We start from the raw sequence: 26,560 nt of genomic DNA on the forward strand, positions 1-26,560 counted from the left end.
GAGAGTGTTGTGATTCACAGAAATGCATGAACCAGTGTTCTAAAGAACCTGATGGTGTGGGGAAGTGCCAAAACACCATCTGTGTCTGCACATATTATTGTAACCAACCGCCTGTGTGAAGTGCAATGGTCAGCGCCTTAATACCCAACACAGTCGTCTTTGTCATAAGGTAAAAATATTTTCTTTGGTTTAGAGATAGCGAGTCCCCTTCTGTAATAGATTTCAAATTGCAATCTTTCAATAGAATATACCCAAGAAGGAAGAAGAAAAAAAGAAAGAAACCTTCGATAGAAATGGCAAGAGTTCTCATCTTCTAGAGCTGCAACTGCGTAAAGTACTCTTACATCAAGACAAAAGTGAGAATAGAACATATATATATATACGTTTGAGAAAGGAGATTGTAACTATTGTTTGCAATTAATAGAAGCTAGCTTTCGAGCTTTTAAAATTTTCGGAGCCAGTTATGGGAAGATGGTAGGTGACGGTTCCTGCAATACTCACTCGCAACATCCCTTCCAATTAGATACGGTAACACAGTACAAATTATAGAGTGTTATTTTATTTTTTTTTTCGAGAAAAAAGTTGAAGTTTTCGTTCAAATTTAAGATTCAACAAGAAATTTACGAATTGCTTTAGTTGCGCACGACGGTTAAGCGAAATTTCGGATACCATTAAATCCGAAATCTTGACTAAGATCTCGCTCCGACAGACTTAGATGTACCACATGACAGTCTTGCACAAGGTCCATAAATTTGTATAAACTCATATTTCCCATCATTTTGTGGAATTCTACTTACATTAGTTTCCTTTTTTTTTTTTTTTTTTTTGTGGGTGTGTGGGGGAAGGGGGTGAGTCAAAGGTGAGGGTGGGGATGTTTTGGGGAGGACAACCTGATTTTGGTTTCCAATCCCTAACTTTCTAGGTGAGAAATCCTTTTTATGAACTAGAGCTTAAAGGTTAGATCACAAGTCACATCTCAAGTCAACAAATTCAATATCTACGGAATGCCAGTGGCCTATGTAAGGGGGAGTACCACACATATCAAGACATAATCAGTCTCTTTTTGTTTTTTTGTTTTTTTTTTTTTCATTTTTTTTTCTTGGGGGAGGTGTGGGGTTAAATCAAGACTTAACTTCTGATTGTGTACATTACCCAAAAAAAAAACCTTCTGATTGTGTACAGCATAGCCCACAAATGGACACACTTGTTAGGTTATAGCCAAAAAGATACACTCAACTCCTTGGGTGGTATGTTCTTCACAAACAAATTTAATCCTCCAAAGGGATAAGGGGAATAGGGTTGATAGAGTATAAGAGTATTCTATTTTGAAATGTTTCAAACTGGCACAAGGGAACCAATGAGTGTTCCCATAAAAGCATCAATGGTGATAGGATTTTTTCTACTGATAGAATTGCAACAATCATTTATTGAGTAGTATGAGTTGGCTATAGGAAGCATGCTCCAGTTGGTTTTTACTAGTAGACTGGTTAGGTTGTAATATTTTCAAAGGATTTTTCATATATAAGGGATCGAGATATTACATATGTAAATTAATGTGTGTTAACAAACGTTGAGAAGAATAAGAGAGACGTTGAGGAGAGAGAGAGAGATTGAGTGTGTGTGTGAGAGAGCACAAAAATAATATTCTCATTAATTTACAATGATTTAGTATATAGTTTCATAGAAACATAGTCCTTCTTCTTAGTGTTTTTGGAATAATTTTCTGTAAAGTTCTAGAAGTGTTGTGGCTATGGTATGAGTTTTATCAACCGACTAATATTGTGCAAGTAATGGCCTCCTTTTACCTCAACTAGACTTGGGATAAAGTCTCATTGAACTGCATAGATCTCTTTTACACATAATATTATAAAAAAAAACCAAAAAAAAAAAAAAAATGGTGGAAAATTAAAATTAAAAAATATTTTTTCCCAATGTTTGATTCTTTATAAAGGTATTAGATTTTTTTTGGGTAGAAATATAGATATTAGATACAACACCATGTAAAATCGAATTCGAATCCGTCCGATTATTAATAGGATACGGATATGGTATACCCCTTTCTTATCGAATATTATTCGTCTGATAAAATTATCCGATTAAGTTACTTATTTAGATTTATTATTCTTATTTTTATAAATTTTACCTATAATATGTGACTATTTTTTTAGATTTTCTATTAAAATAGCTATTACAATTGTCTAAATTCTTAAATTTCAAACTTTGGTCTCACAAATAAAAAGGTAAAGATGTAAATAGGTAATCGAAAATTTGTATTCAATCTATATTCATGCCCATTTATAAGAGTTTACTTAAGAAAATAACTATTCGATTATCATCCAAATCCAACCAAATTCATCCGAATATAATAGAATGCAGATATGGATATACCACTATTCGATCCGAATCTGTTCCGTTTACACCCCTATGTGAAATTAGACCTCACCTATCACCATTGATGCTTTTATGGGAACACTCATTGGTTCCCTTGTGCCAGTTTGAAAACATTTCTAAATAGAATACTCTAATAGGCATTATCGGTGGCACGTGTTGGCGTAGAGGCTACATTTCGGATAACAATAATCTCCTTTGCCTTCCCGAAAAAAAATTAAATGATAGTACTTGCTCATTCAAATGACGTCAAAAATACCAAACTGTCAATAAAAAAAAAACCTATTTACAGAAGAAAAAAAAATAACAGTAGCAATACACATCTCACCCGATACAGATAGTACAATACCGATACAGGGAAGTAATGATATTTGTCATTTTTTTTATTTCGTTTTCCTAATTTTTTTAAATACTGGAAAAACTATTTATATTGGTGAAAACTGGAAAAGATATTAAACCAGGGGAAAGAGAGGGAGAGAGAGGCGTCGAAGACTCAAAAGGGCAAAGTACAGATTACAGGAAAGAAAGCGGAGCAGGATATATCGAGGCTTGTTGTTTTGATTCGAAGAGAATGCAGAGACGACCAAGAAATAGCTTATTCACTTCTCTTTATCGCTCTTTATAAATCCAAAATCCCTCTCATCGATCTTTCAATCTATAATTTTCTTTTCTTTTCTGATTCTCATTTCTTACTCTAATGAATAAACTGTACCCTTTTTTGTAATTCGATTTCGGTCCTTTCAATAGAAAGGATAGTTTTTTCCCTTTCAGAACGATCTCTTTAAGTTCAAATCGAACGGCTTATTCGTTTTATTGGGAAAAAAAAACCTTCGCTTTTGTTTAGGGTTTTAGAATCTCTTCGGGTGATTGGTATTTTATAAAAAAGACATTGATTTCTAGGGTTAAGTTGGATTTATTAAGGCTGGCGGATTTCAAGGTCAAGTGATGGCGGATCCGCCTGGTTTCCGCTTCTCTTTGGCATTCAGTTATACGTTTGGAGCAAAGGAGGTTTTAGCTTCTGGGTTAGGGTTTGGGTCTTTGGATCGTGGAGGAGAATTCTTGGAGTGGGAAGCATGCTGAGCGTGCTAAGGGTGCACCTTCCGTCCGACATTCCAATTGTAGGGTGCGAACTTACGCCGTACGTGTTGTTGCGGCGACCAGATAACTCCATCACTACCGATGATGTTCCTGAATCAGCGCCACTAGATGGTTTCTACTTGAGGTACAAGTGGTAAGTCTCTTTGCTCCTTGGCTCTGGTTCAGACTGCTGTTTTCCGTATTGGCAACATATGGGTTCATGCTACCTTTTGTTATAAAATTGACCTTTTAGTCTCCACCATTTCAGAACACCTGATTAACGTGGTTGATTGGGTATATTTTAACATTTTCGTTTCATGTGCACATTTTATGCTACTCTCTCTTAAGCGGCTCGTTAGTCATGCCTGTATTTGTTTGTTGAAAGCATCAGATTGATACAACCAATGCTTTCGCTCTTCCTCTGCTCTTAATGAGATGCTATCTGTGTTTTGTTATTAGTCATAGATTTTTAAATAGGCCAACAGAGATGTACTTTAGTTTTCTGGGTTAATCAACGCTAATTGAGATATTAGCAGGCTACAAGTGTGAAGCCACCCCTGTTTTGAGTTTTACTTTTAGCAGTTCATACCAGAAACAGAATAGGTAAGGACTGGCACTTACATTTTTGGACCCTTGCCTAGCAGTACTTTTAGGCATGACCATCTGTTTCTGAAGTTTAGACTTTAATATTGGTTTTCTTTGGATAGGCCACTTAGGACTACATTCCTGTCACACCCTTAACTGCCCATGGCATGTTGGGTGGGACTTAAGATTTTGTAGATTGGATGATGCCCCCAATGTGGATACCAAATTTCACGCCAAACAGCATATGCCTTTTGATGGAATAGAGCTTTGGAAATCCACCAAGGGTATGAAACTTTTGAAAATGTCTGAAAACACATTGGTGACTGAAAACATTGCGGAAAATTGCCGAAACATTGGACTGTACATTAGTGGTTGGATCAATTATGGTTTTGTTGGTTTTATTGACTGTTGAAAGCAATTAGGGTGAATGCAAAGGATATTTCTAACCTTCTTGTTAATGTGTTTATGGAGTTAAACAATTCTTATTCTAGAGATTCAATTGTATGGTGCCTGCCATACTGACACCCCTTCTATAAGTAAGGACTGGAATACTTTTTGCTAGACTGGTTTTGCATGGTGTAAAAAGATGATTGGCTTTTTGTTATTGTTGATTAATTTGCCTATTTAGGTAATTGCCCCCCTAGCAAAGGAAACATCTGTCTCTCCTCCAACAACATCACCGGTGCAACACCACAAAGTAAAATAATAATAAATAAATAAGGCTTTGTTTGGCATAGTTATGTTTATGACCTATTCATGAATAACCAATTACAATAATAGGTTACAAGTGATAAACAGTTTTTTATTTGGCTACTACTAGGCATAATATATTCTATAACAAGAAATAGGTTTGGTACCATTAGATTAATGATGTATTGCCAGCTGTTATTCCTGGCTCTGTTATGAAAGAAAGCGGCTGCTAAAGCAAATCAAAAGCAATGCTGCTTTTTGCTTCTTATTCTTAGCAAACCAACCAGTTGGTACCAGGGTTAGGTGTTGCGCTTTCAAAGTAGGAGAGTGGTCTGTTATATGTGTATCATCAGTTTGGTTTTGGGTTGGTTTGTAGTTCACCTTGTAAAATATATTGATATTGATTTTAGTTCTGGTTTTTGCTCACTTTTATTGGTTTGGGTTAGTTTTAATAACCCAAAAATATTGTTAAAGTGGAGATGGGAGCAATGTGGAGGTTGGAGAGAGAGAGAGAAACAAGGTTTTGTTCTATTTTTTGTAATGTTACCTTTTTTTTTTTTTTGGTTTGCCAACCCCGGTTTATAAACCGGTGTTCGACCCGCATCGCACGCTTGGCTGTGGTGGGTGAGTCTCCCAACGGGAATTTTTTGCATCCACAAGGATTCGATACCGAAACCTTGCTTAAGCGAACCAAACTGCTTACCACTTGGACCAACCCCCGTTGGTTTGTAATGTTACCTTTTACCCCTACTTAAGTATGCACATGTCCATTAATGGGACTTGCGTAAACAAACTTAACAGTTTATGGTGATAAATCATGAGCAGCCGTTGGTCTATTTAGGAATTTATATTTAAATCAACTTATTTTAGTGAGAAACAGGGGTCATATACCCTACCAAATACATCTATTTATGTCTATATGCCAAATAATCATAAATTTAAACTGTACCAGAGAGAGCCTAAACAAATGAATTTGTTAGGGGTGTGGTGTCTTGGAGTTGGAGAGTAAAACAGAGTAGAACAAACATGTCGGTCATTTTTTTTTGGGGTAAAAATAAAACACAAAATCCATCAAAGGGTGACATTGAATTATAATAGAACTAGGCAAGTAAAGGTAAAAGAAACAGCAAACAGGCAAGAATATGAGATCGATGTGATGAGTGTAACTAGTTGCAAAATGTCCTTTGCTAGAGGAAAACCATGTATCAAATTTCATTATCATAAGGCGATAAATTTTTATCCATATACGATATGTCAAATTCCTAACTATGGTTGATCTGTATCTAAAGAAAGAAAGGACACAAAATATTGGTCTTCCAAACCATCAGTTGATGCAAATTTGACTGGCATACTTTTATTGGTTGATGAATTTAAGTATACAGATTTGTAAAATCGCCAAACCACTCTTAATCAAATGAGCCACCTGCATTACAAATTGGTGGAAAAACTAAATAGTGTAAAACTAGCAACTGGCCCACTTTTTGAAACTAATTGCCCCTGTAAAATTGATCAATGAACAATTCTGAACCATGAGACTGGAAGAAGGAACTTTCAGTCCTATTGTTCATTCTCCATGATTTTGCTGTTTCTTTATTAGTAATCTAACTGAACTATTTTATCTATTCAGTTTATGGAAAAATGCCTTAATTATCATATATAATGTGACTCTCTTATAAATGTATTCCCATATTAATCTTTCTGTGCAACAATGAGGGATGAGATAAAGCAATCCAACTTTCTTTCTTAAGAAACCTGTGTTGGGAGTCATTTTTCATGATGTCTTCTAGTAGAATGTCTATGATCTTTCAGTTATATGTTAAGCCTACATAAAATTAAATTCGATATGCATACAAGGGATTTCGTTCTGTTGGATGACCTCTTAGGAAACTGATTTTGCATCATTGTTGTTGGGGTCACAAAATGATCAAAGACTTTGTAGTATCCTACATTTCTACCATCTTGCGCCAACATCAGTGATTAGATAACTGTTGAAGCCATATCCAAGTTAATGCTCCTCTTTTTCTTTGCCAGTGGATTTCAAATGCTCAAAGTCTGTCTTGAGCCTTATGCTTCTAAAGGCTGATTTCCATTTTTTATTATTGCTGTCATTTTGTCATTTTAATGTAGTGCTCTGATTGTCATGCGTTATGCCTTTTTTTTGCATTTGGGGGGGGGGGGGGGTTTCTATCATGTAACATATGGTCTTTAACATTTGTGTTATTCGTCAATTCTGTGGTGCAGGTATCGCATACAAAGTGACAGAAAAGTTGCTGTCTGCAGTATACATCCATCTGAACCAGCTACCTTGCAGTGCTTAGGTTGTGTTAAAGCAAAGATACCTGTTGCCAAAAGTTACCACTGCTCTTCTAGGTGCTTTTCAGATGCATGGCAACATCATCGTGTTCTACATGATCGTGCGGCAAGTGCTGTAAATGAAAATGGGACTGAGGAGGAAGAGTTATTTGGGCGCTTTAATAGCTCTGGATCTGGAGCAATAAATGCAAGCTTATCTAGTTCAACAAGCATAGGACATAATGCTAGCTTGAACAATGGTTCTGCACCTTTATATCCTGCAGCTGTTACAGAAAGAAGTGGTGGTGAAACCTGGTTTGAAGTTGGACGCTCTAAAACCTATACTCCATCTGCTGATGATATAGGCCATGTTCTTAAGTTTGAATGTGTGGCTGTAGATGCAGAGTCTAAATTGCCTGTTGGACATGTTAACACTATTATGACTTCCCGTGTCATCCCAGCTCCGTCCCCTAGTCCTCGCCGTCTGATTCCAGTCAGTGGAGTTGATGTGATTGGGCATTTGGATTCAAATGGCCGTACTGCTTCCTCAGAAACCTTCACTGTGCTCTCTTATAACATTCTTTCTGATGCATATGCCACAAGTGAATCATACAGCTACTGCCCTTCTTGGGCCCTTTCCTGGCCTTATCGGAAGCAGAATTTGTTACGAGAAATTGTTGGCTACCGTGCAGACATCATTTGTCTTCAAGAGGTATATTGGTACAGAATCAGTCTTACTATTCAATCTTTGAATTTGCTAGCTCCGGAAAGTGGAAAATGACTCTATATGTCAAACTCTTGCTTGTATGATTTATTATGATTTGATAAGCTTTGGTCCCTAATCAGTATTGGTTAGCATAATACGCAGCCTTCTGTGCATCTGGAAAATCACCTACTAATATAAGTAATGACCTTTGTGGTCGCTTTTGTTTTATTGCATATCCTTGCTGGCTAGTTTATCTGAATGTTGAAAGTCAAAAGCTTAAAATCATTTCCTGCACTAAACACTATACTTTTCTTGCGATGGAAGGTTGAACACCTTTATCCATGTCAACAGTAAATTCTTTTTCTTTTTAAACTGGATATTTTATTAAACCCCCAGGGGAAGACGGTTTAGGCATTTTCTTCAAGCCACGCTTGAGGTGAGCCTGAAAACTTATTTAAGCATCATCCATCCATCAAAACACTGGCTTTAACATACACAAGAGTTTTGGACAAATTAGTAGGTGCATTTTCTTGTTGAAGTTTTAGCACAATGATAGCTCCCAAGACATATGGGCCTCCTCTTATTTTGGATTCTATGTAAACTAAAGGTGTCAGTTTTTTTATGTTCAGGTTCAGAGCGATCATTTTGAAGGATTTTTCACCCCTGAGCTGGACAAACATGGTTATCAGGCTCTTTACAAGAAGAGAACAACAGAGGTGTGCTTCTAAATTCCTTGGCTTTCATGTCTGATATTTAAGAGGATTTGGTATTCTTTGGACTTTCACTCAGTTAAGCCTTTTCCAATTATTTGGGATGAGCTGCATGGATCTGGTTCTGCCTTTCATATTATGACTGCTAAACTTGTATTTTAATGTTCCTTCCTCTCCACCTTTGCTCCTTTTGTACAGGTTTATGGTGGAAGTGCTTATGCAATAGATGGTTGTGCAATATTTTTCCGCAGAGATAGATTTACACATGTTAAAAAATACGAGGTCTGTAGATATTATGCCAGTAGGCGTTTCCTAGTTTCTTGATTGTTTCAAATATTCTGAGTTTTTTTAATCCTTGTATGCAGGTTGAATTTAATAAGGCTGCACAATCTTTAACTGACGCTGTAATACCAACTACTCAGAAGAAGGCTGCTTTGAATAGATTGCTTAAGGTGGCTGAACTGCACTGCGATTTAATTGTATTCATTCCTTTTTATCTCTCATTTTTTCCGCTTTTAATCATGTATTTGTTGTATATAGGACAATGTTGCTCTAATAGCGGTCCTGGAGGCAAAGTTTATCACTGACAGGCGTCAGCTTCTGTGTGTGGTAAGCTATTTATCTTTTATTATGTCAAGTATACTTTCTCTAGTAAGAAGGTTAATCGTATGTCGTTGATGTCAAATATGAATATTTTTTTAATTAATAGGTTTTGTTAAAATTCCTTTGCATCATGTACATTGCACAAATAACTCTATTTATTCTTACTTTAAGTGGTGCTATTTAATCTTACTATAAGTGTTGTTTTTGATGGTGATAGGTATGCTTTGCTTCATACTTTAGACATCTTTGATCATATGATTGTACTGTAATCAGTGCATGTTTTTATATCTTGGTGCTTCAAGTAGTTTGTTAAATGCAATGTTGCTTTATCTGAAACACGGGACATCATAATTTGGCACTGGTGGTGATAGCTTTCTGAGTAAGCATTTAAATAATATAGCATCTACTTCTGTTTAACCAGTTCATGTAGCTTTAGGCCTCACATTTTCCTTTTTTTTTTTTTTTTTTTGGGTAATTTTCATATGGATCCCCTGAGGTTTGGTCCATGTCATTTTTAGTCCAAAAAAATGGACACTTTGCATCTACCTCCCTTGAGGTATTCAATAAGATCAATTTAGGACAATTTGTGATTTTTATGACCAAAATACCCTCACATATATTCTACCATAAGATTTGCATATTTTCTTTACAATTAATCCAACGGTGAAAATCAAAAGAGTGGGTGTTTACTGGATCCGCACCTGTATTGACACCCTCCCATTACCTCCAGTTGGTCGTTAGATTTTAGACACATGGATCATTCCAATCGGATGAACATAAATCCATCTGAAAAATACAAATTTCTAAGTCCCAATTCTCTCTCATCTCCTTCATCGTCTCCATCTTCGGTCCGTCGTTGCTGCCATCTCTGCTTTTCCTCTTCAACTCTGGCGATAGTTGAATGAACTGATGGCGGATAACTCAACTTTGTTATGACGAACCAACATCGATACATATTCCCTCAGCTGTGCTTGTGGGATCGAGCCGATTGGTAGAACAACAATTCTGATCACCACTCTCGATACTGACATCAGGTTCCATTGTTGCTGCAAATTGATCCAGAAAAGGGTTTTGCGACTCGGAGAGGTGGGTTTTGGCTGGATTTCTCAGATGCGGTTCATTTGACGACGAATTAAAATTCTGGATGCAGATTCAAAAAAAAAAAAAGGGAAACGAAAGCAAGCTTTTGATGAAGTTAGTTTTCTGTTCCCATTTCGAGGGGAATGTTGTACGGCAATTAAATCCACTGTGGGTCTCTTAACTTTATTCATTGTACCATAAGGTCAATATCATTTTACCAAAGTTGCATTGAGAAAAACATCATTTTATTCACTCTCGCTAGAGTTGAGGGAAAAACGCAGAGATGGCGACTACACCGGACTGAAGATGGAGGCAATGAAGGAGATGAGAGAGAATTGAGACTTAGAAATGTGTATTTTTTTACAGTTGAATTTAATTGTGAAGAAAATATGCAAATCCTACGGTAGAATAGATGTGAGGGTATTTTGGTCATAAAAATCACAAATTGTCCTTAATTGATCTTATTGAAAACCTCGGGGGAGGCAGATGCAAAGTGTCCATTGGTTTAGACCATGGTTTCTATCGCCGACACGGCGGGGGGCGACAGAAACCCCAGCGACATCGACTTCAAAGTCGGGAATACGCCGACGGTCGAAATTTCGACAGATGAAGATCGATCATCATAGCTGAACTGCTGAAGGCTGAAGCTGAGAATAAGAAATTCTTGGATCGATTGTATGTATAGACATTCACGATCAATAGATCATCAAACACATACTGAAAAACACAAAGGAGTAGAGGAAAAGTAGAAGAAAATCCTGATCTATAGAAATTTTTTATACTTGAGAGGGTTTTGTTTATCAGTAGTAAAGGCCATGACACCAGCAGAAGTGCAGAACCAAGATTAATGGTTACAGAACCCAGATGAATTGATGAGAAATGCTGGGCCAAAAACCCATCTTTCAAAGCGGAAACCGATCTGAATCAGGGCCCGGGACTCCTGACGATGGATTTGTCGAACACAGAAGACGAACGGAAAAGAACGGGAGAGAGTACGGCTTTAAATTTGATTTCAGCGGACAGGTCCAACAAGGCAGATGAGATTAATTTTATGCCCCAGGCCGAACGGCGACATGGGGACCTTGGTTTAGACTAAAAATGACATGGACCTAACCTCAGGGGGTCCAGATGAAAATTACCCTCTTTTTTTTTGGGGGGGGGGGGTGTGTGTGTGTGTGGAGGTTGGTGGAAGCTAGAAATTAGGAATGTAAAGAGCAATTTCAGTGGCATTAACAGAAATGATCTAAACCGTGGGTGCATAATTCTGTATGAAGCATTGTGATCTTGCCACTTGTGAGTTGTTTAGCTTTGTCATTTGCAAGTGAGGTCTCATTTGGGACTAGATTTAGAGTAAAGAGTGATAAACTTTGAAGAGTACAGTTATTTAGAGTAAAGAGTGATAAACTTTGAAGAGTACAGTTTGTTCTAGATATTTTTAGCATAAAGGTTTAGCCTCAATAGAATTTAAGGGCTACAATCCCTTTAATATTAAGATCTGAATGGTTTCTAGGCCCCCACGTCCGGAGTGAAAATATGGGTTTTATAACCTTTTTCTTGTCTTGGACTAGAATTTGATATCTCCTCAACAAGTCAACTGATTTAATGGATCAGATATTTTTATATTCCTTGGTGAGTGCTAATCGTAGAGTATTGGGTAAAAATATGCCACATATCCAAAGACGTAGCAACACTAATGGTTCAACAGTTCTTTTTAAATCAGGAATAACTTTCTTCTGTTGTTTGCTTATTACACATGGAAATGTCATGCATATCTGCATTTAAAATGTCTTATTCTCTCTACTCTGTCTCCTTTTTTCTGTGAATTCCCCCTTGTAAGACATTCTTGAGGAACATCTTGTCATATCTTGATGGTTGCTTTTTTTACCTTGGGTGTTTGGATACAGGCAAATACACATCTGAATGTCCACCAAGATCTCAAGGATGTTAAGCTCTGGCAGGTTCTCATTCAAACATTCTTTGCATGTCTAATTTATAAGATTGTCTTTATTTCTTAATGTGGTACCTAAATGTTCCATGGACAATTTCTTGATCACTGTATCAGGTTCATACTCTCTTGAAAGGATTGGAGAAGATCGCAAGCAGTGCTGAGATACCGATGTTGGTTTGTGGAGATTTTAATTCAGTTCCTGGAAGGTTGATCCTCATTCTAATTATGTTTCCATCTCACATGTGCAACATGAAATTCATCTTAGCATAATCAACGACTTGGATGTAATCTTAACAAAGATTATGTATTTTATTGTAGTGCTCCTCATGCACTTCTTGCGATGGGGAAAGTTGATCCAATGCATCGAGATTTAGAAGTAGATCCTCTTGGAATTTTTCACTCTGACAGAAAGTTAACCCACAAGCTACCCCTGGTATGTGTATGTTTTGGTTTGCATAGCATTAAGGAGCTTGTGTTGGCTTACCAAATGTGTAATTTCCGATATGCTTCTATAAGAATTTGTGCTGATTGTGAACTGATTCTTTGTTTCAGGTCAGTGCTTACTCATCCTTTGCAAGACTGGGTGTTGGTCTTGGTTTTGAGCAACAAAGGAGGAGAATGGACCCTGCAACTTATGAACCTATATTTACACATTGCACTAGAGATTTTATAGGAACGCTTGATTACATATTTTATACAGGTAGGATTGTTTGTAAGATCCTTTCTCTAAGAGTTGAGTTTTTAGTCTTCATCATATTTGTGTGTCCTGCTAGTCTATCGTATCTATTCTTTGTGACTTTCTGCATAATTATGAAAGGGGGAATGATCCTGATATACAATCAATCACTTCACTTGTGGTTTCAGCGGACTCTTTAACTGTTGAAGCCTTGTTGGAGCTTTTGGATGAGGAGACTGTACGGAAAGACACAGCACTTCCTTCACCAGAGTGGTCTTCTGATCATATTGCGCTTTTAGCTGAATTCCGCTGTAAACCTCTTAGAGCAAGACGTTAGTTCTACAAGGTAAAGAGTTTATCTAGTTCTTGTATGTCTCTTTAATTTTTCTATCCCCTCCTCCCAATAAAAAATTCATTTCTCTTTTATTTCCAGTTTACTTTCTCATTTGTTGTTCATATAATTTAAATTCTCGAAATAGAGCCCAGCCAAGTGAAAGTTTATTGTATTTTTGTGTTACCAGTGGTTATGATTTATATGCATGCTTACTGCTGCTATAAGCTTTTCGTAGTCTAGTCCTTCAGGTAGGATATTTTTGGCATTGTGATAAACTTACGTACACTGAAAATTAAACCATAACTTCAATGTACCAGCTATTTTTGTTGGGACAAGGTTTCATCATGCCAATCGTGGGAGTACCTCTACCAACCATGATATGAGAAACTGTTTTATCAACAAATGACCCACATTATTAGAGATGAAAATGTGTGTAAATGCTCGGAATTTAAGGTATTGGAAAGCACCCACACTGCCCGTGGGATTTTGCACCTGCTCCCCCTCTTTGCCAGCCGCAGAAGCAGTGGCACCATAACTATGGCAACTCTCACAGCAATATCTTGGCAAGTGGCTGCTTTAACTTTTCACCTAAGTTGGCACACATGGGTGATCCGCTTCAATGGATCCATGCTCTTTGAAAGGAATTTTAGGTTGTTTGCAGAGAATTACTTTAGTGCTAATTTAACAGTTGCCAAATATATTTCCGTGTTCCTTCCAAGTGTCTGGTACAATATATATATCTATTTTTTTTTTTTATATATATATATATATATATTATATATATATATATATATATATATATATATATATATATATATATATATATCTATCGTATATACATTACAGTGCTTTTCCCTGAAATGATTGGCTTTTCATTCCTGAAATATTTACTCTTATGTTTGTCTCAGGGCAGGTCTACAAGAAAAATTCTTGGGTGAATATTTAGATTCAATCAAGCGAAGTGATTCGTGGAGGAGGATGATCATGCTCCATCTCTTGAACCTCCGAGGTGTTTTCATTATGGATCCCAATGGTGATCTACTTGTATCATGCTATCCTTTTAATTTAAGGAATTTTCTCTTTTCTTTTCGGGTAAAAATCAGTGCCATCCTCACCTCTTATAAAAAAGCCAGTTCCTTCGTAATTTTGAGGTTCTTCTTTTCGCCACCCGAGCATAAAATTCATTCAGAAAGGTCCGGGTGAAAATATTTTAGTTCTCAATGTTGCACCTCATCTTGTGATGGAGGTCGACGCCAGATGTATTCGTCTCAGGGAATGAGAGAAATTTAGTCACACAATATTACACGAGTTTTATTTTAATTTTTTCCTTAGAAAGTTCATCGTATTTTCCTTTCCTCTCCCTACTCCCCCCGTGCATGACCTTCTTTTCCATTCGTTTGAGCAGCAGACTTGATTTTTCAGTTGCAGGTGTATGTAACCGGCCTTAAGATTTTTTAGGTCTATAATACCAGCCCTAAGTTTTGAGTTGTTTCAAAGATCAAGCAATGTAAATTGAACCCTGGACGCATTTAATTGTAATTGAACATGGAAAGCAATTAATTGGACAACGCGTGGCAAGCCTTTAAACTTGGTCTACTGGGGTCATGAAACTTAAATTGAACAACAGTAATTGGAACCCTTTTATATAAAGGTTCCAACTGCATTTCTTCACCTACAGGAACAATCAAGCCATGAAGAGAACCCTTTCGCGAGGAACGATCATGGAAGTTTTGTACGTAATAGGGTTGGTGGTCACGTTTCTCCTATGTGGGCCTTGGTGATGACAAGTAATTCTGAAACAGATGGAGATATTTGGTTTGGCCTTACAAAGTCAAAATTAGGTGCCTCTTGTCACTTGGATTTGACGTTGATCGTGATGATGTATTAAAGAGGACAACCCTTAAACCTTACCTGGTATTAAAACATCTAAGAGTTCATGTGTTTACTCTAGACCACGGTTGGTTGGAATGCCTGTTTTCATATTTCACACCAGCAGCCTGATGGTCACAACCAACACAATAGTTTCAGCACCACACCAAGGGTATATCGTTCCCTTCTCATCTCCTGCCATATTCATATTAGCCAAAAGGCAAAGCATAAAGAAGGAAACATCTCTCAAATTGTTTATGTTTCAAACATGGCGATGGGTTCATAAACTGTAGGATTCTCATATCTGTTATTGTTGATGATGACGTTTGCTGTTAAGTCGGACATTGCCGAAGACAGAGATGGGTATACAAATCGATTGCTGGGTTTGGCAACTTGTCTACCTGATGTGGGTGGAACAGCAAAAGCACCCGGGCCTTGACTGTTGTTGTTGTGGCACTGGTCTCAGACTCTCAGGCAAGTCCCCGGAAAGAGCAAAAAGTCTCTGCGTCCTTATTAGAGACCGGAATGTTCCATCACTTGGTGTTAAGATCAATGACATCCTTAGTATGAGCCTCCCTGACACTTGTCATGCCTCAGCTAATGTTTCCGAGTGTCTATTCTATGTTGGTCAAAATTTGAAGCTTTTTTGAAGTGGGTATTTGTGGTTCCAGAGATAGGGAATCCCAGCAGCTCCCACGATGTCTCTGCATAAGAAAGAGTAATGGTGGAAGTGTGGAACAGAAATGAGGAGAATGGCAGTGTAGAATGACAGTGGAGCTTGGTTGTGGTGTTGGGCTAGTATAACGTTGTTCTTTATTTTTATTTTTTTTCATTCCCACATTCCCTTAGTGTAATCTCCAATGGCTATCGTGTGATCGATCACTTTCTAATCCAACCAGATGGAATCACGGGAACCAATTGTCTTCTGCGGCTAAGACAAGAATTTGTCATTTAAAGATCTTCTATAAGAGAGACAATTGTAACTGCCAAAAGCTGAGAATTATTTCCCTCTTTTAATCTATGTTCTTGTTTTCAGCTTCACAGCTTTCCTGTTGAGAGGTATTATTTTATTAATTCAGTCCCTCTCTAAAATGACGTTTAATGAATGAAGCTTGTAATTACTTTTATTGAAAGGGCTTTAGGTATTGTAGCAATATACATCTCATGTGTCTCTCTCTTCTTCCCTTTGAAGGGTTAAAGGAGTCATTCAGGGGGAAGAGCGAGAGAGAAAGAGTACATGGGATGCAAGCATACCATATATCCCAGGCATACCCATCCATCTCCCTTCCACCATACTCTCTATGTTATTCTGTAGTTGGATAAGAGAAATCTCATTAATGCTGCTACATTAGAGTTCTTGCAATTTCTGCAAAATAAACAAATATGGAAGATGGGTCTTTATCCTTTTGGGGTTGAGGGGGTGTAAGGACCAACTCACATTCAAGACCAAAACTACCAGACCTTCAGAATAGTTAAATGTTGTACTGATAAAGCCTAAGGGATCAAAAGATTCAAAAGAAATAGAAATAAGCAAAACAGTTTAATAAATCCAGGCAGTTTTTGTTTAGACAGAAGTGTTACCTCTACACCATACTCAGAGATTTCAATGCATCTTGGCAATTGGTATCTTTTATGTTCTATACTATCAGACCTTTCATTTTCAGCTGAAAGTTTTTCTCCGTAGCTGTTAAATATAAATTGATTCCAAAGAAACGGAATTTGATTAAGAATGCCCTATCACCTTTCATTAGGAATCTTCTTCACTATTTTCAGATTTCATTAACAGAATATTTCTCCTGTACCCATAAGAAGACAGATTGATGCAGCAAAATGAGTAATAAAAGCACTTGCAATATTCTTTTTAGTATTTCAATTTATAGAAAAAATGAAGTTGTGAAGCACATTTATGAGATCTGTAAGATGTTTCGGTGGTGTAATACAGAATGAATAAATTAACTAGTATAAAAAAATTCGCCCCCAAAAAAGTGGCATAAAAAACATTCCATCGTTTTTATAATGCTTGAAAATTCTGTTCTTCCTTCTTCTAAAGAATCCTGCTTTGAAGTTTGAACCCAATAGAGGTTTTACTGAATGATGTCTTGCTGGGTTGATCACTGAGCTGGAGACATTCGTTCCATTAGCAATCTGTGGTTGCTGGGTCATCTAGAACAGCAAATCGGGAAACTGATACAACTGATTCGGGCAATGTGTTCCCATCATCCAGTCGTCTAGCTGCACCAGTGAATGGGATGACTTTGGTGCCTTTCTTCCCAGTGAATGCTTGGGACTTCTCTTCTTTCTTCTGAGAATCCTGCTTTGAACCCAAGGGAGACTTTACTGAATGATGGCGTGCTGGGATAGTTGACCAGCTGGAGACATTTGTTCCATTAACAATCTCTGGTTGCTGGTCATCTAGAAGAGATGGGGAAACTGATACAAGTGACTGGGGCAATGGGTTCCCAACACCTAATCGTCTAGCTTCACCAGTGAATGGCATGAATTTGGTGTCTTTCTTCTTCTCAGGCTCCTGCTCGGCAGTATTTAGCAAGGCCTACAGACAAACAATGAAGATTTAAGTCCAATCTCTGTATTAACAAGACCATGCATTGAGTCCCTACTTATTCATCCATAAAACAAAAAAACCCCCCCCCCCCCAAAAAGTTGGCCCCCCCATCAACCACCCCCCCCCCAGTGATGGGTGATTTGGTGTCTTTCTTCTTCTCCGGCCCCGGCCCGGCCGGTTTTCAGGCCCGCAACAGAAGTTAAGCTCTCTCAAGACCGCTTGAGTCCCTACATTCATCCATAAAACAAAATTACCTCCGCACTTCACTAAAAGTTTGTTCCCCATTTAAGCCGCACCAGGAAGGGGGGGCCCCCCCCCGCCCCCCGCCCCCACCCCCCCCAACAAACAAAAAACTCTGATTAACAAGACCATGCATTGAGTCCCTACTTATTCATCCATAAAACAAAATTACCTTCCACACTTCACTACAAGTTTCTTTCCCATTTAAGCATCTAGCCACACCAGTGAATGGGAGAAGGGCTCCCCCCGGCCCCCCCCGCAGAGCAAGCCCCCAATGAATTAGCATCTCGAAACAAGACCAGCATGAGCCCACTACCACCAAAAAAAAAAAAATACCCACTGTTTCTCCCTTTAAGCATCTAGCCACACCAGTGAATGGGATGAATATGGGAGAAATATTACCTTCCTTGGTTGGCTCCTTTCGACCTGGAAGCATGAGACACAAATGACGTATTAAAATTTGAAAGGAACTTCCTCAATTGTACTATTTAAGAATCTTAATGAAAAGGAACTACAATTAGATGTCTTTACTTGGAAAGTTGGATACGACAGGCTTTTCAGGTTCATTATAATCAAGAGGAGGAGCGAAGTCGACCTCGCAATCTGTCTCAACAATACTTACGGCTGCATTGGGCTTAGTTTCTAGAACATCCATGTAGAATTTCTTATTGTTATAGGGAATCATGATAGTATCCCCAGTGGTCAAACAAGTGAAGTCCCTTAATGTCTTCTCTAAGCTGCAAAAATCAAAGAATGAAAATTACTATTCTGAATAAAAACAGGGACATTTTAATGCAGTTTTTAGGAGGAGAATAAAGATGAACAGAAGCGCCAAAACAAGACACTAACATGGCTTTTGCGTTGGAAACATCTAAAAATTCCTTCTTGTGGGGCTGTAGCTTCACATATTCACCCTTCAAAAGAGTGATGTTTTTCATTTGCACACAGTCACCTTCTTGTAGTTTCAAGTTCTCCATCATCTGTTTCCCGGTATTATACAAGAAAGGAAAGTAAGCAGAAATTTCCGTTGACTGAAAAGTGAACTGGAAACACAATCTTTGATAAGCTTACCCAGTTTGGCAAGAGGATGCGACCCTCCTCAGCAGTAAACTCTAGCACACCACAACGTGAAACTCGATCTGTATTAAGATTTCTGAGTTCAAATAGCATTGGGTAATCAATTTGCCTATGCGCTGCAAACAAAAATTTGCATTATCAGATCAAACCATGATTAGGAGAAGAGTCTCCCCTCAAATGCTGTAAGTGGAAGGGAAAAGAAAAGCTAATTCAAAGAAGAACTTCTCATACCCAGACTCGCAAGAGCAGACTGTGGCATTATGACTGCAAACAAAGGGTTAAAACAGAATTAAATCAGTAAAATTCAGGACTAGAAGCAAGTCAGGTTTGAGAAAAGATTTAGTTATGAAGATAGTCTTACTTTTATCGCCACTTTCCAGATGGTCCTGCAAGATTTCAAAAAAGAAAAAAAAGAAAAAAAAAAAAGGAGAGATATTAAATTTAAGCCACTCCTGGAACTACTTCGACATATTAGAGTTGGAAGTCCACGAATTGAAGCCAATATAAAACTCCACTAATCACGTAATTGTTTAAGAGATTAAAGCAGGCATTCATCTCCACCTGATTAAGCATATAACTTAGAAAACATCAGGTAGTTAGGAAGACTAATGATCCTTGTTGGGAGATAAGTCCCACAAAGGCTTCTAAAAAGCTTCAGCCTGCCCTATATACAGCCTTGGAGTCCTTCCAAGCTCCACCTTAGGAGTTGAAACTTTTGAGATTGCCTGGATTTCCATGTTCGCCATTTGAATTTCTCACCATGGCCTGCTTAGCCACAATAGAGATGTAACTTAAGTGGGTCTGACCCACATGGAAACCGACCTAGTTCACTTTCTAAAGATGTACAAAATACCAATTTTATAGGGTAGCATATCACAGGAGTAATAATCATACCTTGTTCAAAACAGATACAGGGTAGCAGCGGTATATGTGTTGAAACGATGAGCCTTGATAATAATCATCATCGTCTTCTTCGGATGATACTGGATAATAATCATCACTATACCATTCTTCTTCAGAGTACTGATGCTGATCATCATCATCATACCCCTGCTCCTCCTCATCATACCCCTGCTCCTCCTCGGGGAGCTGATTAGATTCAGCACTGTTATCCTCACCACACTGAGATCATGAACAACAATATCATACACATGTTCAAGTAGAGAAAAACCTCTCTCCCAACAAGATAAACAAGAAAGGCATAGAAACCAATTGAAAAGGCAACAATGTGCATTATCTGAGACTTGTTCAGCTATTCCCAAAAAAACAATTCTTATGAGATTTGCTGGAAAATTAGTCTCCATCTTTCAAGCTTGATCATATTTAATAATGAATTAAATAATTTTATGCAAAGCAATTCCGGAAACTGAGCATGCGAACTAACTAGATTGTCATGCTGGTTTAGAATTCCACAGAAGTAAAAAGTGATAATCTTATTGGGGGAGAAGAATGTAGATTGAAGGGGGTGATCAGTTAGACTGATTATAGGGTTTCAATCAGTAACATGGTCTAGACTTTAAATTTGAAGAAAGAACTGGCTTTTGTATCTAAATTCATTCAAAAACCCGAAAGAACAAAAAAAATCAAGATAGAATCGTCAATCCAGTTCAATTTATATGACCTAGTCTTGTAGACAATTTTGATAACAAGGAGCAGAACTGAAAAGCAATGTGGGTAACAAACCTCCGCCATTATGATTGATTGTGTATTCGAATCAAAATCACCACAGGCTCACCAACAACCTTTACGAACTCCTGAGAAGATACAGTAACAACAGATCAATAGATTAAACATAAAGCTTTGATAGAAAAAGGACTAGAAGACCCAGTAACCAGGGTAGGATGTATACTCACTCGATACTAGCAGAGAAGCTCAGAGCTTCTGGGTTAGTCTCCTAAGATTATTGAAGAGGAAGTGCGCAGAAATAATTGTACTAAGTTCCAAACTTATATAGCAATCGCTACCCAAGAATCCTAATCTCCAGCAGATTCTTAGTTAGAGTTTAAGATTGAGTAGGATTCTTTCCTGTAGAACAAGTTGTAAATTTTTTTGGCTTGGATCTATGAATCCTAAATACCTCATTCTATCAGTTATATATTCGGGTCAGTAATGGAAACCAACATGACTGTGCAACTAAAAGAAGAAAAAAAAAATCTTTTTTTTTGTGATACCCTAAAATACCCTCGTTTCTTTCGTTATTAAGCAATGGCTCTTGAGGTTAACAATGGCAAAGCGATATTTTAAGTTTAATTTCAATTGCGACGGAACGACGGGAACTTTTGCCAATTAAGGATAACAGACAAAAAGTCCGTTATCTTAGAGATGTTACCCGTTTTACCCTCCTCCTGTGTCCCTTTCCCCGATTCTTGGCGCGGGAAATGACATAGAAAGACTATTTTACCCCCTAGATGGAGCTCTCCCAGTCCCAGTTATACACTACATGCCAAATGTTCCATTCCATGCAGCATTATTTAAGCTACATTGGGATAGAAAGAGGGGGCATTCTGGACTTCAAATCTATCCTTTTTCTTATAACTTCTCCAACAATTTATTTTTTCCGTTTTTCTTCCATGATTTCTTAAGTTTTTCTCTCACAATTTTAGTCCTTATTTTATTTTAATATATATTTTATAATTGTGTTATTTATATTTTAGTTTTTCTATTAATTTACCTAATATTATGAACCTCACGTTAAAATATAATAAAAAATTCTGAGATAAGGCCCACAGTATATCTAGAATGAGTCCACTTATATTCCAAACTTGAAATTGAACCCCAGAAAAAGACAGAAACCTAAAACTAACAATTTAATTAAAATCAGAAGAAGAAGAGCCAACCCGCCTAATTAATCACATCATCCTATTCCACACGAGAACGCCTTATCCACCCCACCGCCCACTATTTTAGACTTATTCAATTTACTTCTAAGTATAATATAATATGAGAGTTCTTATGATAATAAGGGTTTTTTAACTGCTTTGTATAAAAAAAAAAAAAAATTTACTTGTAAGTATAATATAATATGAGAGTTCTTATGATGACTTTTCAATCTCGGATTTTGTTAGGCTAATGCCGCTGTAGTAGTGGTGAACGCAGTGTAACAGACAGCAACAGAAGAGTGTCCATTGATTGATGTAGGCCACAAATCATACAGAAAGAACCTAAAATGAGTTCTAAAGAAGAACACAGGTTCCATCCTGGAGACATATGCCGATTGCCAACTTTCCACTCAATCACAGGGCAAGCATGCATGACCCCACATGTTGATGTAATAAATAAGAGCAAATCTTGTTGGGTTTTCTTCTCCTGGTTTCTTCTTCTTCCCTTTGTCCAACGCCCCCAAATTAATTCTGTGTTTCTCAAAGTCTTCATCTTTTCTCATTGTCTTTTCTCTGTCGAACTGTTACAGGTGCCAAGTTCTAACCTCTACCTGAACTTCTCTTCTGTTCCTTCTTCTTTTTCTTGGAGATCCAGTTTTTGTTACCACTAGTACCAGCGAACAATGGTTCCTTGTTCGAAATCGCTTGTGGGTCTCTTCCTTCTCGTATTTTTCTTCACTTCTGCACTCGCAATTCCCTCCGCTTCATCCTCTAATGGCACAACTGTCTACGAGATCCTGGCCAAATATGCTCTACCGAGTGGCCTTTTACCTGACTCGGTGAAAAAATTCTCTCTTTCTGATGATGGGAGTTTCGTCGTCGAATTGGAGAAGCCCTGTTATGTTCAGTTCGAGTACTTGGTCTATTACGATCAGAAGATCACTGGTAAGATCAGCATCGGTTCGATAACCAATCTTGATGGGATTGAGGTGAGGCGATTCTTCATTTGGCTTGACGTCGATGAGATCAGGGTGGATTTGCCGCCGAGCGATTACATATATTTTCAGGTCGGTTTCATCAACAAGAAGCTTGATGCTGACCAGTTCCAGACCGTGCACGCTTGCAAGGATGGTGTCTCCCGCCAAGCGTCTTGGAAGGATATTTTCAAGGTAACGGTTCTTTCTTTTGCTTTAGACGCTCCTATGCTTGGATATACATGGGAAACGTGTATATTCATGGGCAATTATTTGTGTCTCCTGAGATTGCTGGCTTGTTTGGATACAGATGACTTGGTAAACTCAATATCTTTACACCCCAATTGGATAATTGTTAGGGTTTATGTTTTATGAACTTTAAGTTAACATACCAATAGAACTCAGGAAATTTTCTGGTTAGATAAGTTTCTTAGAACTGTTGCAGTTGGCATGAAGTGACGATGGCTACTATGTGGATGCAAATTTGAAGTTATTTTCTTTCTACTTTTCGCATCTTCATATCAAAATGGTAGAGAAGCCAAGAACATGGAATATATTTTTGTTCCTTGAAGGGAATTTTTTTTCTTTTCTTTTTCTCTCTCCCGGTTGCAAGACGCGGTTGTGTTTTCAGTTTATCTTATGAAATTATTTGAAAAGGTGACTCATAAAACACCATATGAAGATAATGTTTTGACGTGCACCCATCTGGATATGACTTTTCTTTCCTGAAATCTTGTTTATGGTTCTTGGAGTCCTGTTCTTTATACCTTTCTAGTTTCCTATTGTAGCAGCATTAGTAGGAGAACAAGATCCCCAGCCAACACCCAGAATTTTAGCATGATGGAGTTACCAATTTTCTCAACACGTTAGCAAGCTTTATTTTTTCACTCATTACATTTCTCTTGGGAAAGTTCTTGCTTCTTGGGAGATTGAATCAGGTCTATATGTTGACAGGCTTGATCATTGCAGAAAGTTGAAAATTAGATGCAAGCAAATCCGTTCCAGGATTCCCTCTTTTCAATTGTTATTTAATGCAGCTGCTAATGAGGGGTTTTCAAATGGACCTGCATTTACCCTTTTTAGCCCTGCATTAAATTACTTTTGGAGCTAAGACAAATGCAAGAAAGTAAGATTATTACTTGTAAGTTATCAATGGACCCACCCACACATCACAAACACAATTCTGTTACATAGTCTAATACAGAGGTATTCAGGCCTGCAGAACAGTTGGAAACTCAGAGCTTTTGCAGTAGCATAAGCCTTCAATGAACTAAGTTTGCTAACCTGGAAACATGTTTTGAAGCAAGTTTCTGAATGAATAATCAACTCAGTTACATTGTATGTGTGCCTGGTCTGGTCCATATACGGGTACAACTCACCTCAACTTGGCCTTATTTCAACTGGAGAGATGAGCTACATGGATTCTTTTTCTCCAATCTGTTCTGTTCAAAGCCATATTTGTTGCTGGTCCAAGTTATGCATTCTTTTCTTGCCCTTGAGCCATTTTAGGCATACCCCAGCCCTCTCTCTTCAGCTTCTTCCGTCTGAATCAAATCACCCGATCCTGCAGCATTTGAAGACCTAAACTGTGCATACCCACCAACCCATTTATGGATTGGAAGAGTATATTATTCTCATGTCAACATAAACATATGTTAAATTGCTTGTGGAATGTTATAAATATTGACACAGCAAGACTCTTAATTTGTAGTGTTATGCTTTATTCATCCTGGTGTGTTTGGTTCATCTGGTATATGGATCTGTGTGTGGATTGACATTAATTATTCAAATATGGTCTCATATTTAACATTTGTAATTTATTCTTTGGAATATCACCAAATCCTTGTAGGAAACCACATGTCCGTGCCCCACTTTAGTATTTATTATCACTCTTATTTTGAAATCCTGTTTCAGAATTACATATTACCACCCTTCCCTTGCCATTTTGGTCCTTCAAAATTATATTGTTTGTTAATTGTAAAACTAGAAGAAGAGAAATGAATACTATTGGCACCATGACATGATTACCAGGGTCACCTACAAATCTTTAGCCACATGGTGTTATGATGGGGCAATTGCTACCAATTGATAGATAGGTCTAGGATTGGATCAATGATGCAGTTTAGTGATGATAGAAGAGGAAAAACCAGGCCTGCAACAGGATGGAACAGGCTGAAACCACTGTCGTTTTGATTTTGGACCAGATTTCCAGTCTTAGTTCAAGCCAGGGCGGCTAGACTGGCCTACATATGGTTAAATTTGGCCATATGGTGAGATCTTCTAGAAAATTGTGTGGGATCCTATCTGAGAAGAGCTGCCAGAATGGTTTCCCTCTGGTGGCTTCTATATTCCATCGTTGGCATATTTCTTGAGTTCCTAAACGAGTAGCGCTGAGTTTTGAACTGAGCCTTTGTTTTAGGTCTTCTGGTTCTTAGGTTCTCTCCTTTTCCCTCCTGTTTTCTTTAGTGCCTTGTTGGCTTTGTTAGGCTTGTGCATGTCCTCCTCTGTTGTATTTTCTCCCCCCCCCCCTTTTTTTCTTCTGTCCTTTGATTAATAAATTCTTTGTTTTTCCAAAAAAAGTATTGAGACTTATTATTTTTATTGTTTCTTTTTTCTCAATAGTTCTGTCCACACAGGGAAGGTATTTTCAGTATTTGATCTTTTTTGAAAACAATGAACTGTTGTAATAGAGGATTTGGTTGAAAAATATAGTATGTTTTCCTTTTGGTTTGGTAATGAATTTGGACGAGGTTACAGTGGTGAAGCTGTTATACCTCCTGATGATTCTGTGCTGATTCAGTGGATTGGCTATGGTGATGATCCCATTCTGACTGGTCAGGTAGTGGAGCCAGTCATCTTTTTCTATTTCTACTTTTGTTGAGTTAGAAACAAAAGTTTTATGAATTCTGTTTCTAGTATTGGTCTGTCCCTGTGTGATCGTGTTGCAGTTGATCTCAATTGTTTGTTACATTCAAAATCACCTTATTAATGAAATTTGGAGGCCTACTTAAATCAAATACTTTCCCATTTTATTGGCATGTATCCCTCTTGTCCCTTTTCTTGCCACCTGGGAAGCTCTGTTCAGTCTGAAACTCGATTAATAGGCTGAGGAACTTGAGTTCCCCTCGGAGCATATAAATATTGGTCTTCTTGCCTGAAGTTAAATAGGCGGAAACGTGGAAAGATACTGTGTTGAGACAGTGTTCTTCAACTAAGCCCTCTGCTGTTGGTTTCTGTTGGTGCTCCACTGGAGTTATGGAACATGTCCCAGTTTATTTTCACATTCATGGATGTATTTCTCATGCAAGTCAATTTGTATATGTGCGTGCTGGAAAACCAAGTCTAGTGCAAATAAATCATGGTTATTGGCCAACTCTTTTATTTTTCTCTTTATTTTAATTGATTTTGGGTAGAAATTGTTGTTGGCTAACTGGGATCTGAATGTTCGTTGTTTTGCAGGTTGCAAGTCCCATTAATGAAGTCCCAATGCTTCTAACCGAGTAAGGACTGAGGAGAGGCCAAGTCAACTGCTTCACAATTACATAACGCTAGGTGCTCAGCAGTCTGTGATGGACTATGTTGCAGGTCTCTTTACCCTATAAGGCTATAAGGCCACCAGAAGGAGGTGGACCAGTATATGGTTATATGAGGTTTTTTTCTTTTCTTCAGTGATGTGCTAGACTTTGTTACGAGTGTCTTTGTACCCTAAAAACCACCAGAAAAGGTGGTCCTGTACGAGGATTTGCAAGTTGTACAGTTCAAGTCAGAGTCCAAGTCCAAGTCGGAGTTTGCTGCGCACGTAGTCAGCCTATGTTTTCTTGTGTCTAAGTCGTTTCTTGTCTAAGTGGTGAAACCACCCGCAGCGCACAAAGTAAAGAAGTTTCAGAATTTCATATTTTCATGTAATCTGCTTCATAATGTAGTTGTGC

At 37.8% G+C, this 26,560-nt stretch overlaps 3 protein-coding genes across 4 annotated transcripts; 2 read left to right on the forward strand and 1 right to left on the reverse strand.

Annotated features, from left to right (window-relative positions):
• The first annotated feature begins 2,839 nt into the window (after window positions 1–2,839).
• LOC149003763 (carbon catabolite repressor protein 4 homolog 1-like) lies at window positions 2,840–14,299 on the forward strand. Of its 2 annotated transcripts, none has more exons than XM_089136983.1 (12): window positions 2,840–3,619; window positions 6,982–7,744; window positions 8,368–8,454; window positions 8,647–8,730; window positions 8,814–8,900; window positions 8,989–9,057; window positions 12,036–12,089; window positions 12,194–12,285; window positions 12,398–12,512; window positions 12,632–12,779; window positions 12,944–13,101; window positions 13,998–14,299. In XM_089136983.1, the coding sequence occupies exons 1-11, from the start codon at window positions 3,462–3,464 to the stop codon at window positions 13,090–13,092; spliced, it is 1,806 nt and encodes a 601-aa protein (XP_088993109.1). In that variant the 5' UTR covers window positions 2,840–3,461; the 3' UTR covers window positions 13,093–13,101; window positions 13,998–14,299. The 2 variants fall into 2 exon arrangements, with proteins under 2 accessions (XP_088993109.1, XP_088993110.1); XM_089136984.1 differs by having other exon boundaries at window positions 14,003–14,299.
• A 2,796-nt stretch (window positions 14,300–17,095) lies between these two features.
• On the reverse strand, window positions 17,096–19,102 carry LOC149003764 (ubiquitin fusion degradation protein 1 C-like). The gene is made up of 6 exons (XM_089138855.1): window positions 19,070–19,102; window positions 18,833–18,954; window positions 18,611–18,741; window positions 18,293–18,498; window positions 18,164–18,187; window positions 17,096–17,466 (listed from the first exon to the last, which is right to left on the reverse strand). The coding sequence occupies exons 1-6, from the start codon at window positions 19,095–19,097 to the stop codon at window positions 17,096–17,098; spliced, it is 882 nt and encodes a 293-aa protein (XP_088994981.1). The 5' UTR covers window positions 19,098–19,102.
• A 2,837-nt stretch (window positions 19,103–21,939) lies between these two features.
• Window positions 21,940–26,415, forward strand: LOC149003765 (transmembrane protein, putative (Protein of unknown function, DUF538)). Its single transcript, XM_089137098.1, has 2 exons — window positions 21,940–22,826; window positions 26,091–26,415. Exons 1-2 carry the CDS (start codon window positions 22,341–22,343, stop codon window positions 26,133–26,135), a joined length of 531 nt encoding a protein of 176 aa, XP_088993224.1. The 5' UTR covers window positions 21,940–22,340; the 3' UTR covers window positions 26,136–26,415.
• Window positions 26,416–26,560: the final 145 nt, after the last annotated feature.

Source organism: Hakea prostrata, chromosome 10, assembly GCF_041222555.1.
Source record: "Hakea prostrata isolate BN-2017 chromosome 10, UWA_Hpros_2, whole genome shotgun sequence".
In the NCBI taxonomy this organism is placed as follows: domain Eukaryota; kingdom Viridiplantae; phylum Streptophyta; class Magnoliopsida; order Proteales; family Proteaceae; genus Hakea; species Hakea prostrata.